Source organism: Lepeophtheirus salmonis, chromosome 14 (genome assembly GCF_016086655.4).
Source record: "Lepeophtheirus salmonis chromosome 14, UVic_Lsal_1.4, whole genome shotgun sequence".
Classification (NCBI taxonomy): Eukaryota; Metazoa; Arthropoda; class Copepoda; order Siphonostomatoida; family Caligidae; genus Lepeophtheirus; species Lepeophtheirus salmonis.
This window is the reverse complement of record NC_052144.2, coordinates 20890669-20905148: the sequence shown is the minus strand read 5'-3', so window position 1 is coordinate 20905148 and position 14480 is coordinate 20890669. Positions and strand designations below refer to the sequence as shown.

General features: G+C 30.4%; 1 protein-coding gene across 2 annotated transcripts in view; it reads left to right on the top strand.

Moving 5' to 3' along the window:
- Positions 1-14480, top strand: part of LOC121129910 (tachykinin-like peptides receptor 86C) — a 107917-nt gene that overhangs the window by 80397 nt on the left and 13040 nt on the right. For both annotated transcript variants that reach the window (XM_040725614.2, XM_040725616.2), the window contains exons 5-6: positions 6272-6352; positions 6419-6569. In XM_040725614.2, the coding sequence (XP_040581548.1) occupies positions 6272-6352; positions 6419-6569 (232 nt within the window). The remainder of the gene's footprint in view (positions 1-6271; positions 6353-6418; positions 6570-14480) is intronic.

Sequence of the window (14480 nt, the reverse complement as noted above, 5' to 3'; positions counted from 1 at the left end):
GTATGTCTTGGATGATCAAGGAGGACAATGGAATCTAGTTTGTGTTGCAGCAAGACTCTGCTCTACAATACACGGCCAAGAAGACTTAACAGCAATCAATTCCCTTTTTGGACCCAAAATACTGGGTTCCCAATTCCCCTGATATGAACCCCTTGGATTTCTATTTATAGAAGAAGTCAGAGAGACAGGTTTGTGCAACCAGCTACAATAGTATTAAAGCCCTGAAGGCATCTAATACCAAGCACTGGGTGACTATTGATTCTGCGGCAGTTGGTAAGGCGTGCAATGCCTTCAGGCCAAGAATTGATAGAATGGTTGCCGAAAATGGAGATCAGATTGCATAACATTATTGTCAATAAAATAAAGAATAAATTAAATAAAAAAACTTTTTTTTCTACTTTCAACCTTTATTGATTTAGAAGCAGTTATAATCAGTCCCAATTGATCTACAAGACCCTGTATATACAGTACAGCCTGGTTAAAGTATCTGAGCAGCGCAGTTTGAAATTTCTCTTGATGACTTCTTGTAATTTGTTAACTTTCTTGATGACTCTTTGTATGTGATTTGAAAATTTTAAGTCACCAGACACAACATATTCTAAGGTGTTGTTGTGATGGAAAAGGCACAGCTTTTTTTAAATAGAATTCTCCATGAAATGAATCTATCATAAACTTCTCGGTATTTATTTGTATTGGAACAGATTATCTCTTTGTCTTCAGTATAGAGATGTATGACATTTTGAAGGGTGAGAGCTAAATCGTTAATATAGATTTCAAACAGAGTATATATGTATATACATATGCATCTATCTTTAGAAATATGTATTAGTCATGAAAACTTGTCAGTCCATACATATATATTTTTATTTAATACAACCTTAACAAATATAAATATTTTCAAAATATACATACAAATATGTATATACCTGTTTTTTTCTCTTCTTTTTTTTTTGTCTTTAAATTCACGTGGCCTTTTCATAATGTATGTTTCAAAATATTATACATATTAAATAAATACACATGATTAATAGGTTTTCTTCGTGATTTTTTTATTATAATCTACATATGTATACTGCATAGGGTTGAAAATGAACTTAAAATACTTTGATACTAGTTTACAACATCTTGCAAACTTTTTTTCAGATTGGCTCATCTAAAAAAAATGGTGTACTGTTATTTTCCTTCTTTTTTTTTGCCGTGTTTCGTTCAAGAAAAAAATTGAGGACTCATAGTCCCTCTCCTTCAAGCTAAAAATGACATAAAGGAGATTGTAGCCATTATTGGGGTCTTTCTGGTCACTGTCTATGCCGTAAAAAAAAAAAGATGGATAACCCCACAGAACCTCCTGTTTCCATTATGGTCTTTGGGGTCATCTGCAGTAACAGAAAGTGGATATACCCCTTTTGTTTCAAACAAGGACAGTGTGTCGACACGAAACCATACTACAATATATTGCCTTGGTTTTGAAGGGTAATTATACCAAGGTTGACTAATTTTTGCAAAGGGGGGGGGGAGAGCTCCCTGCCATACAACGAAGAAGAACCAGGTCTTTCTCAAGTCCGCATTTGCACATTTATGGGTCCCAGAATTCAGAATTCTGGAGGAAAATTGCCCGTATTTTGTTCAAACTTCATGATGAATAATAACACATTATAAATTCGTTTATTATTATTTATGACAAATATCAAAACATATTTGTTTTTTCCATCCTCCAAAGGGAGAAACTTCAAGTGTGAGTAATATTATTCCAATATAGAAGGAGGAGGGGAGGATAAATAGCTTAGGGCCTCTTAAAATATGGTGGAACATTGGCTGATTTGGGCTTATTTTTAAGGCTCCAGGAGTATCCCCAAGTACCCGACGTACCCCAAGGGCTTGGAACTATTTTTTAGTATTATAGGGGTTCCTTAGAGGGATTGGCGGTGGGTTTTAGCAATCCCACACTACCCCCAGGCCAATCTGACCAATTTTTTAAGTGGCCCTAAGGTATTTACCACGCTACTTACTAATCCTCTCGATCCATTTAATCGAAGATTGGATTGAATTTAAAAAACTACAAGGAAATTGTATTGCAATAATATTACTCACCCTTGAAGATACTCCCTTGGGGGATGGAACAAACAAATATGGGTAGATATTTGTCATAAATAATATTAATCGAATTTATAATCTATTATTATTCATCATTAAGTTTAAACAAAATAAGGAAATTTTCCTTTTGGCAATTTTCCTCCATGGCAATTTTCTCCAGAGTAATCTTCCACGGCCAATTTTCCCCAGTGCAGTTTTCCTAGTACCATTGGCACCTTTATGTTAAATCCGTTTGTAGATACTAAATTAATTATTTCTTGCTGTTGAGGTTATATTTTATAGATAGAACAGATTATGTCGTGCTACAACAAAGTTTTTATCATAACTTTATTATATTATGGGTGTTATGGACAAAAAAGATTAACTAGAACGACCTGATTGACAATATGTAGGGAAATAAATAATAACTGAGTCAATTGATTTTCAAAAAAAGATAACCTAGCAATATTTTGAATGCATGAGATTCTTGCAAAAATATCTCATTCAACGACATTTTGATAATTTCCAGTAAATGCAATTGATCATGAAACATAAGAGGGATCTTTATAATTGGTTAATTTTCGTTGTAACCATAAATTTTGCAATTAATATTTTCTATTCTTTGAGCAGAGTAGAGTTAATTAAATATAGTACTTTTCAGTTAATTTTTGATACCTTGCTTTTAAATAATTGAATATTCCTTTCAATATCCAATGAATGCCTGTATATGTATGATAGCTGTTTAAACATGATGTAGTTGGCAGACATAAGATTTTTAAACATTCTTTATAAGGAGGAAATGAAATATCTCTTCTGGCTAGAGGATTGACTTGACACCTTTAAGTGATCTGAGGAAAAAAAAATATTCTTTCATTTGAAATTAATTGACCCTTTATATTTATTAATTTTGTGTGTTGAGCAAAAAACATAGAGTCGATTTTTTTAAGTACAGTTTTTGAATTTAATTTTTCATTGAATTTATTCTTATTTTTGTAGTAATATAGCGAACTAGCTCCATCACCAAATATTGTCTTCTTCCCTTCGTTTTTCTTTATTAATTAAACCTTTTTATTATTAAGACGGGAGGATTTTAAAGTACTGTATATATAAAAAAAAATACTATAAAAGATCGAACATGAAGATAAATAAATACCATGTCAAACTTATTACATTCTGATAAATTGGTTAATTTTACTAGTCCTCACACGTTCTACAAATTGGTGACTCCTACTACAGATATACATACAATCGATATCCAATTTTTGTTTGAGCTCTGACAAATTTGAAATGTAATCTTCTCTAAAAAACTTTTGCCCCTTGATTACTTTTAATCACTTTTCCGTTTATGCTTCACCCCTGCCAATGATACATTGTATGTGTTTGGTTTAATTGTCGCTTCTGTTTTTGATCCTAGAGATGTTACAGCATTTTTTCATGAGATACGTCTTTTTTTGGAATCCATTTGTCCATCTACTTTCTGTTCCAATATCTTTATGTTTAAAATGACGTGAGCAAATAACTTTTTTAGAGCTATCTACATAATGATGTAAGTTTTTATTTTCAGTTATAGGAATTGAAATATTGAATATTTTACTAGCAATCAATTTATATTTTCAAAATTCATTTTTTGGGAATAACTTTTAAATATTAAAGCTCTCAGTACGAAGATGTTAGTTGGAACCCGTGTCGTAATATTTTTTTATTCTTCTTTATAACTATACTAGCGGTAGTACGTGGAATTGCCCAGAAAAATTATCTTTTGGTTAAAAGACAATTTTTGCCTGAATGACGTAGAAGATAACTTCCCAACAAAGCCTCAGTGATACTCGCCGTTCTTTATAATAATATCGCACGGGACCATTACATACTTATATCAATTTATTTTACATAATCGGTCCTCAAGAATAATAATAAGATTTTGAGTCGAAAAAATTAATATGATAGGATGACTGAATAGTATTTTAATCTTTTGATTGCACACTAATCAAAACAAACAAACCAGTGTTCTTCTTATCCTAAATACGAAATGCCAACGAAAGTTAAGTCTTATCACATACCAGCGGTTACATTTTATTCAAGTCTTAATACATATATGCTGAATAAACATTAGAACTATGATATACATAAGGGAGCAATAACAAAAGCAAACAGAAACAGTACTTCATATTCGATGTTATTATATACACACCTGCAATATTTCATAAATACGACTATAATATTATTTCTTTGATCAAAATACGTGTACACTATATACACTCAGTGCACTCTGACTGTTTTTCATATATACAAAAAGACAGACAAAATTTGCAATATTAATTTAGAAGATTTATTTACTCTTCACAGCATGCATGACTGTTAACTTCGGAGAGTTCTGAAGGGATATTAAATTTCTCTCATATATAATATAAGTTTTACGACTATAGTATCTGAATACGTTATAATTAGAGTAGCAAAGGGCTGGAAAGTTTTGGGAAAGTTTTCAGAAATTTCTACCAAGGCTTTGTTTAGGGAATTTTGCAAATTTTCAAATGAGTAGGTTATGTTATTTTGAAAGGTTCAGCATACATTTTAAAGACAACCTTTTAATGGTTTACGTGCTCATTTTTTAAATATATTTCAAATATTTTTCCTCGTTCGTATTTGAAACTGACAGTAGCAGTTATAGTAACAGGTAGCCTACGATAAAATATAAAGGATTCAATAACACAGTACATTCATTCTCGGTTAAAATAACTTTCAATCAGCTAGATAATATTTACACAGACTACAACTTTTTATCGCATTTTTATATTTTGTAGATTAATTTGTTTGTTATATGAACTAACTAGCGTAATACTCGGTAAGGCCTGGAGTTTTTAGTCTTCAATTTAAAACTATTGTAATAATATATAAGACAACTCCCATTAAATTCTCAGTCTTACTCATTCTTTTTCATGAGCACACTCACACAAAGTTACCAAATATGTAGATGTTCTCTCCGAAATAATAAATGAATATAAATAACAGTTGCAGAAAAAATAAATAATGTGATGAGCCATTTAGTACTTTAGCTCATTGCTAAACTCCATCGAAAGTCACATTTATTTTTGTTATTTAAAGTACTTACCATTGACTTAAATGCATGAAAGATTTCCAACATTTTTTACATTAAACGTTCTTATACAATTCTAAGAAAATACTCTCGTTTTCTTGTGTTCTTGTTAAATCACGCAAACGTTCAATTGTATTCTTACTTCTTTAAATCAGGTATTTACAACTAAAAATGACTTACTTTTAGAATATAAACATACATACATACAGAAAAACTTTGCTTCATTATATAGAAGATATGTTAAAAAAATGTATTTTAAATATAATATTTTTGTCTCTTGCCTTTAAATGAAAATTCACAGTTAAATATGTTTTTTGTAGAAAATTCTCATTAATTCCTCAAAATTCCATGGAGTTTTCATTTTTGAAAATTCCAGTAATTTTGCAACACTAGGTATAATAAATTGAAAGGTCTAGTAATGTACTCCTAGTAATTGTATTTTATTAAATGATCTTTTAATTGGTTAGATGGTGTTTCGCTGATTAAGCATAATTAAGCATTATAGTATTACATTTAGTCCATCTAACTTAGAAATCTTATGTTAAGTCCATAGATATAAAATATATTTCTTTCTTTAGGAATGACTGGGACGCGAACCTACACACATTGAGTTCAAGAGAGTAATTTCTCCCGATCTCATTGTCCATGAGCCACGTTGATTCCATAGTACTTATTCTATTTTTCTTAGTTTCCACCTCCAACTCCATTTGGGATGAGGCAACCATCTGTATCTATAGAGAATGTAACAATATTTACTACTGCTAAACTACAGACTCATATATATTGTATCTAAATGATTTAAAAAATAGCCAACTTTTGTTGTGTTAAATTTTTTCAAGTTTCAGTTAATCAGCTCCGAAAAATTGAGCCAAAAGCAAATAGTAGTGCAACTGTCTCCAGCCTCCCTTTAGTGAAATATTAAAGTCAATAAACAAATAATTGAATTTTTACTAAGTCTTTAAATATCATGGATGCACCACTAATGTATAAAAATTGTAAATAGATGAATTAATAATATTCGAACCACTTTTTTATCATTTCATGAGATCCACTAACGAAGTTGGGAGTCGTAGTAATGAAGTAAATTTAAAAAAAAATCTTTTTTTACAGGTATCAAATGCGTGGAGGAAAAACAAGTTGTTTCATTCATTGGCCGGACGGTTATCCAGGATTTTCATACTTGGACTATGTGTAAGTGACAATTTGAATACCCAACTTATATTGAAATATTGATTTTATTTTATTTAAATTATTTAGTTACAACGTCATATTTTTTCTCATAACTTATCTGGGTCCAATATTGGTGATGGGTTTTTGTTATACACATATGGGTAACGTTTTATGGAGAAAATCTGACATTGGAGAAAGTTCGGATCAGCAAAGTCGAGTGCATGCGAGTAAACAAAAGGTAAGATATTGTTTTTAAGAAAATGTGGGTGATTTGCTTGAAGCATCGTATTAAGAACAAGGAAAGTCCATAATTAGCATGGAAAAATTATATAAAATATTACATAAGATATATAAAAGAGAAAATCCTCAATATCCTAATAATAGAATAAAATTTTCTAAGTAAAAGTTGTACAACTTTGATTATCATTATATATCCGATGTGGGATTTTCTGAAAACATACTTAGTTAAGAATATTTTTTGTGGCACATGGTTTTGCACTTCTCCATTAACAATACAATACAAAAATATTGTGGCTTGAAATCTATATTATTTATATATACTGTTATATTATAACAGTCTTAGGAAAAGTAAATTCATATGTAAATGTATATTTCTACTTATTTTCTTTGGCTTTCCTTTTCATGTTTTTTTAATTTGAACTTTAATTAATTAAATCAAACTATAAAAATAAATAATTTTTATTAGTCTTATAATTGTAAGTTTTTTTATTCAATATCTTAATGCAACAGCAGCAAATTTATGTGATTGCTATTACGATGTATGGGTAATTCTTAGAGCTGGAAATAAAAACTGTATACCGACGTGAATAAAATAATTACTAACATTATTAGTTATTAGCCTACTTATAGTTTTATTTTTCTTATAAAACGTTGATTTGGGGCCCAAAATAATCAAGTTTTATAATAATAAAAACTTTTTTTTCCTTTATATTAACAAAAATAGTGAACTTTTGGATATCAAAATGGAACAAACAAATAACTTGACTTAAACTTTACTGTATATCAAGAACCTATCTATTTATTGTCTAGTTGTACTTTATGTATAAGAAATATGTTATTGCATCAGTATACAATCTATATATTGTAAATAAAAATTATCCATTACTACGAAGAGACTCAGACATTTGTCTCCAATTATCCAACTTTTCTTGCCCCAAATTGATAATACTTTTTTTTCAAATTAAAACATTACATAAAATTTGATTCATGCATAACTCATTGATATAAAGTAATTTTCAATTTTGGTATATTGCTTTTTTTTTATATTAGTATTAAAGCCACTTGATCAAGTATCTTCAAGATTTATTGGAAATTTGTCCATTAAATTTAGTAAAAATTTCAATTTTGACCTATTAGAATTACGATTCCTCTTAGTGCAATTGATGATGTCAGTGAAACCACTATATTTGTTTTTCCTATCTTGTCCTTACTCAAGTTATAATTAATAAGAAAAAACTGTAGCTCATGGGCCACGCTCTCGGGAGAAGTTATTCTCTTGGATTCAATGTGCGTTCACGCCCAGGGGATTCCTAGAAAAAGAAAATTTACTTTATCTATATGGATTTCACCAAAAAATTCCCAGGTCAGATGTACTAAATGTAATATTGAAATGTTTACTTATACTTAATCAGTGCAACTCCATCTAAACAATTAAAGAAACATTAAAAAAATATATATTTAGAGACAAAATAGGAAGTGTTCTGGAACAAAGCCTTAAGCTTGTGAGTAGTAAAAAAATATGATTTGGGAGTGTCAATGCGCTCATATTTTGAATTGGCATTCTATAAACTGTGCTATTTACAGAAACCTCGCAAGGTGGAGAAATTTGAATTTTCCGAGAAGAAATAATCTATATAACGCACAAATAGTTCTCTTAGTTATATACAAGGCCACTTCTACGCCTCAACTTGCTCTGAGGGTGATGAAAGAGGAACAAGAGTGGCTTACAAAGCTATTTCACCAATGCTATTTGACCTCCATAAAAAGGCCTAAATAACTCATTGGAGGAAAAATAGCTCTTCTAGTGAATATAAATCCGAAAATATATATCAAGATTTTTATCGATATGTCCAGGGAACATGACGTTGAATGGAGCGAGTTCTACCATAGCTCATGATTGGTTTTGACCTCATCAACGAGAAAATTGCTGCTCACTTCCCAGAATAGGCTCATTATTTGGTTAGCTGTTCCTTTATTCAATGGGAATTCTATTCTGATAATCTGAGCCAAGGGTTTCTTTAGGAATCTTGACACTTCAAATAAATTTGAGGAAGAACCCCTTAAAAAAATTATGTAACCTTTAATGACCTAAAGTCGCAAACGTAGTTCTGCGATGGTCGTTTTGACTTCTTTAAAAAGCACAACAAAATAATTTATTATTCTTAGACCCTGGGATATTAAAATGACTCTTATTAAACTAACAGATGAAGCTCCATTTATTTGTGATTACTATTTAAATTTTTTAGGACTTTGTGAAAATTATAGAAAAATAATTCTATCTTTCATCATGTGTATTTCGGATGGTAGTAAATTTACCATAAAATTTAAAATCTCTTTCAATTGTTTCAAATTTTATAAACCATGCAAAGACTGTGGGAAATTTTTTAACAATATACTGCATGCCTTTGTGGATTGTAAGGCTGTCAAAATTCTGCAAAGATTCGTCTCCATCAGCATCAAGGGTCTGTAAAATACACCTTTCAATTTAGTTAAAGCTTCTATACACTTCGGATTATTTCAAAGGAAGAGACAGTCTCCAGAGAAGTCTAAAGATTTTAAACTATTAAACTCAAAGGCATTAATTGTTGGAAAGCTTAGATCCTATGAACCAATACACCCTTACGACATTAAGACTATTTCTATTGCATCCGCTGCCACATATACTACCCTTTCCTTGAAAATCCCCAATGCTGATGACACATCCTGGATCTGATTGACGAAAGAAGTGAAATTCTATCCATCGGTATCACTCCAACATAAGATGATACTAAATTCAATCCTCAGAAGTTTTAAAATTTTTAACCTGGACTCATGATTACTAGTCTTTATTTTGGTCTTAGTTATTTTTATATATTAATAATTATGGATGTATTGTATTATTGATGTTTTTTTTTATTCTTATTGATGTGCTTCATTTTTTTTTTAAATTTTAAATCAATGACACTTAACTTCCCTCACAAAAATACACTACTTACATGAAATATGCTATTTTGTGTTTTTACTTTTCAACTGGCCTCTTTGATATAAATTTTTGGAAGATTTTATATGAAGCAATAACTTTAAGCTGTAATGTTTATTTATGTATACTTGTTCATGTAATTGCTTTGTACATATAAAAGGAACGGTGAATAAAAAAAAATATTCCCGTTAAGTACAGCAAAAAAGATGCGAAAATCATGTCATAAACACAAATTTTATGTAAAATAGTTAAGATAATTTTTGCAACTATTTATTAATTTTCCGACAATCCTAATAATTTAAAACTTTTAATTTAAGACAGACTTGACTAAACCAAAAAAACTCTTTATTAAGAGAGTTATGTAAATTGTCAAATAAAATTTGATTATTAATTTACACGCATCACTATTAATTTATAATACCATCTATAGTCTTTGTACATGAAATTGCAAAAAGATTTTTACAAGACAATCGGATAATTTAATGAAGTTTAAGAAACATACATTTCATATCTTCTGCACCAATTGTAAAGTATCAACAAACAAAGTATTTATAATAGATGTAATGTTGTATCTTTTTAATAAGTGGAATTGATTTTTAAATTAAAATCGAAATATCTCCGAATCAAAAAAAAAATTATATTATTAAGAATTGTGGATTAATTTATAATTGTTCAGCTAAAATAATGATTTGATTGTGATTTTACTAAGCAAATGTTACTCAAAATTAACAACTGAGTTGACAATAATGCCGAAAAAATAAAAGATAAAGTACTACGGTATATATTTTTTTTATGGAATTTGATTAAATTACTCTTCTATAAACTAATCTCTTTCAAACAAAGTAAAAAATTACATCAGAAGTGTTAGGAGACGGGTCTAAGAAAACTTGACTCTCTAAAAATGATTTAGATATTTTCATAAAGGTAGAGAAACTATTTAGATATAGATTGAACAAAAGAAAACATTCAAATTTGAAGTATTAGTGTATCTAAGTATATCCAAAATAGAGGGTAAATATCTACTTAAGTATACTTTTTTTGGAATAAGTCACTGAAAAAATAATTCAAATTTTAAAATTTTACTAAGTCATTTTATATCTTCGATATACAATTTCAAATGGAGCCGCTATTTGTGTAATATATTAAGTATATTAAATAAGTACTTACAGAGATGTTTTTTTATATCGGAATAGTGCAACGGTGTATCATATTTATTGAATATGTATATTCAAAAAATATAAATTTAAATATTTATAAATTGAAGCAATGAATTTATCTTCGATGGTATCATTTTAGGAAAAATGGTTATTTCGTCTTTGGCCGAGCTCTTTGGCCTTTTAAATTATTTTTTAATGAACTTGTCCCTAAGTAAATATTAGTATGCCCCGTTTTAAGCATTATTTATTTTGCATCCATTGATTATATAGTGCGTATTGATGAGAAAATTATGTTTACAATGTTTTTCCAATGAAATGCCATTTTTCAGAACTCTCAAGTCATTTAAAGTTTGAAAAATGGTATTTTTAGGCCAAAACTGGCTGATTTAAGAGGATTTAGGTCTTGACAATGTAAGTCTCAATATTTTTTAGGTTACTTTATTAGGATCCCAGTTTTCAAGACAAAAGAAAAAATGTCGCAATCAAGCAAATGACCATTTAGGACAAATATGCCTACTTATGAGATACCAAAATATTTATATGAGGTTATTGACTTAAGTGAGAAATACGAAAATATACATTTTTCATTAGGTGGAAATATTTAGATGCAAGATACATAAATAGGCCTCGTATTTCATAAATTCAATATCTTTTCTTTACCCCTCGTATGACATAAAGTTGATGTCTGTACTTTTTCGGGAAATATTTAGCTTTAAGCTAAGTTCAAATCCTTTATATAGAATCACTGTAGCTCATAGACAACGCACTCGGGATAAGTTATTCTCCTAAATTCAAGAGCGAAGAAATCCATATTAGTCGGATATGGGATATCATCTTCCGGAAAGATGAAAAGAATAGTCGACATGATGGTTCATACTTCCAGGCTCTCGAGCATAGAGGTCAAGGATGAGGTTGAACGTCTTCTGGATGAGGAATACCCAAAAGATTTACGTGAAAGTTTGATTAAAGATGCACTAATAAGGAATGTTCGAAAGGGACAACGGAGATATTTGAGAGCACAATCAACACTTAGGACTAAGAATTTAGAAGATATGTGTACGGCTTCGATCAAAGTCGCACTGTCGCGCCTTTGATGAAGAAGAGACCTAGTTGAGTTTTTTTTTTTCAAAGTCTTCAACATCTGCAAAATTTAAAAAAGTATGTAATTATAATTCAAAAATTGGATTGAATTCAATTGTGTGCTCTATTCCTGATTGTCATTTTAATTCATTTATTCAAAAAAACTAAATTGTCCTGTGTTGCATGGAACAGAGGCATTAGATACACCTTCAAATTTCTTAAAAACGAAAGATAATATAAATTCAATTAATTATCTTGTAGATACAGGTGCACAGGAATCCGGTATATCCCCGATGAATTCTAAAGGTTTCATTCGTTTGAAAATACCACTTATCTTTGGTTATGGAGAGAATCCAGTAGAAGTTCATGGTTTTCGATGATAAAAATTCGCTGAATCTTACCCAACTCATGGAGTTGAACATCATATCGAAAATAAGGGTCCTCCCTGCTTTGCAAAATCCTGCAAGCTGGATGGTGTGAACCTCAATTTTGTTGAAAACGAAATTGATGGAATTCTAGAGAAGAGAATAATTTGTCCATCTTCTTCAAATTTTTCATCAGCGATTCGCCTAAAGCCAAAGGAGTCTGGCGAATGTGGGGTGATTATCGTCAATTAAATAACATCACGCATCTTGATCAATCCCCTCTTCCAAATTTAAGGGATTTCGTGGCCAACATAAGAGGGATGATTTTTTTTTAGTAAAATAGATTTGCACAGAGCTTACAATCAAATACCCATGAGTGAAAATTCCATCAGTAAAACAGCTATCATTACACCATTTGGGTTGTATGGGTACTTGAGAATGGCGTTTGGGCTTAAAAACCCAATCAAAGTTCAGAGCACTGATTAGGATAAAAGAAGCAGTTACATCAACAGCTGACAACGAATACTCTGGGTTTTTTTTTTGTAGCGAAGTATTGTATTCGTTGTCACACATTCCAACAACTCATCGATTCTTGTTTGAACGGAATTAAAAATATCTTAGTGTATCTTGATGGTCATTGATTCCTTCTGGGACAAGGGATCAACATTGGCAGTCCATAAACGCAGTTTTTTTTTTTTTTTTTTGCAGCTTAAAACCTCCTGCTCGGTACTTTATATTCACCCTTCCAGTTACTTAGTAGTTGCTCTGGATCTTTGGCTTCAGGCTTCTTCGATTTGTTTCATATTCCTAAGGCAGATGCCGATTGGGGCACTTCTTCGAGACGACGGAGAAGGTGGCTCACGTTCCCCCATGAGTAACTCAGAGAGAAACATTCGAGAATCGTCTGAGCAAGGCTGACTCCGTCTTTGTTAAAAATAGGTCAATCAAAGAATCTCTTTCTCCAACCTTCTTGGGTTCTTTTTTTAACTGGGAAAATGCGATCTTTATTTTAAATTGGGCTTGGGCGCCAAAGTCGACAATGTCTCCAAAGATAGACTCCGTCCTACTTTTGGAATCGCCAGGATCCTACCAGAATTTCCAACTGTGCGCTGTACAAGATTCATTTTATAGATTAATTACTGTTGTTTTATGTTTATATAATCTTTTGCTTAATTTCTTTTGTACAAGACGATAAAGAAAAATAAAGGATATTTATTTTCTCTTTCTTTCGTCTTAGAGGGGGGTTGATTTTTGATAAAGTTGACCACTTTTCCTTTTGTTAATCATTATTATGATTATAATTCTAGAATATTAATTGTAGCTATTTGAACTTTAAATACTCTACATACATATATTGTATATATACCTGCTTATATAACGGTTTTGATAGATTTTAACACTAACTCTCCCCCCCCACCCTCAGAATGATGAAAGCTAGGAACGTACCCGAATCATGAGTCTCAGGAAATAAGTAAACTAATAAGTGTTTTTTTGTTTTTTTTTGCCGAATAGACATTGTACTGTAATACAATTTGTAATATTTAAGTTAAACTGCTATTTAACATATTCATACAAAAAATTGCTTCTTTATACGACTCTACACTGTATATAGCTGTGATTCTCTCGTTTCACTTGTAATGTAAAATGATTGTGAGTAATTTGGTTACCAAATAATTCATTATAAGCAATTTGATCATTAAGGATTTGATTATGCTACAATTTCATTGCAAGCAATTTGATAATCTAGTGGAGGGATGTCCAAGTAGTGATCATGGTCAACATTGCGGCTTGTTGAATGTTTAGGTGTGGTCCGCTTCTCATTCTCACTCCAAAAAGTATTTTTAGTAACATTGTTGCAATATCATCAAAATTCGTAGAACACTCATTATATGTACAAATATTGAAAAATATTTGAAAGTATTTATTATTTTCTAAGACTCTAACAGGGTTGTCATTTAAGCTTTTTACAAAAATTTGGCCTTCTTTTATATTTGGTCTCAAATTAAAATAAATTTTATTTTATAGTTTTTTATATAGCCATTTTCAAGAAATTTAAATTAATAGGTTCTGCAGCCCATTTAAATATTTCAAGTGGCAATGCAGCCCATTATATTAAAAGGCTTGCCATCTTTGATCTTGTACATTTTTATTGAAATTTAAGTTGTATTCAGACAATTGAACTATAGTATGATAATAAATTGTCACAAAAGATTCCATTTTATTTTGCAAAGTATACCTCAATAGTATACCAACAGGTTTTGCAGGTGGATCAAAACTTATCGCCACTACAATTCTGAGTATCAATTGGCCCTTTCAATATTTTATAGTATACTCCGGCCCACGGGTTG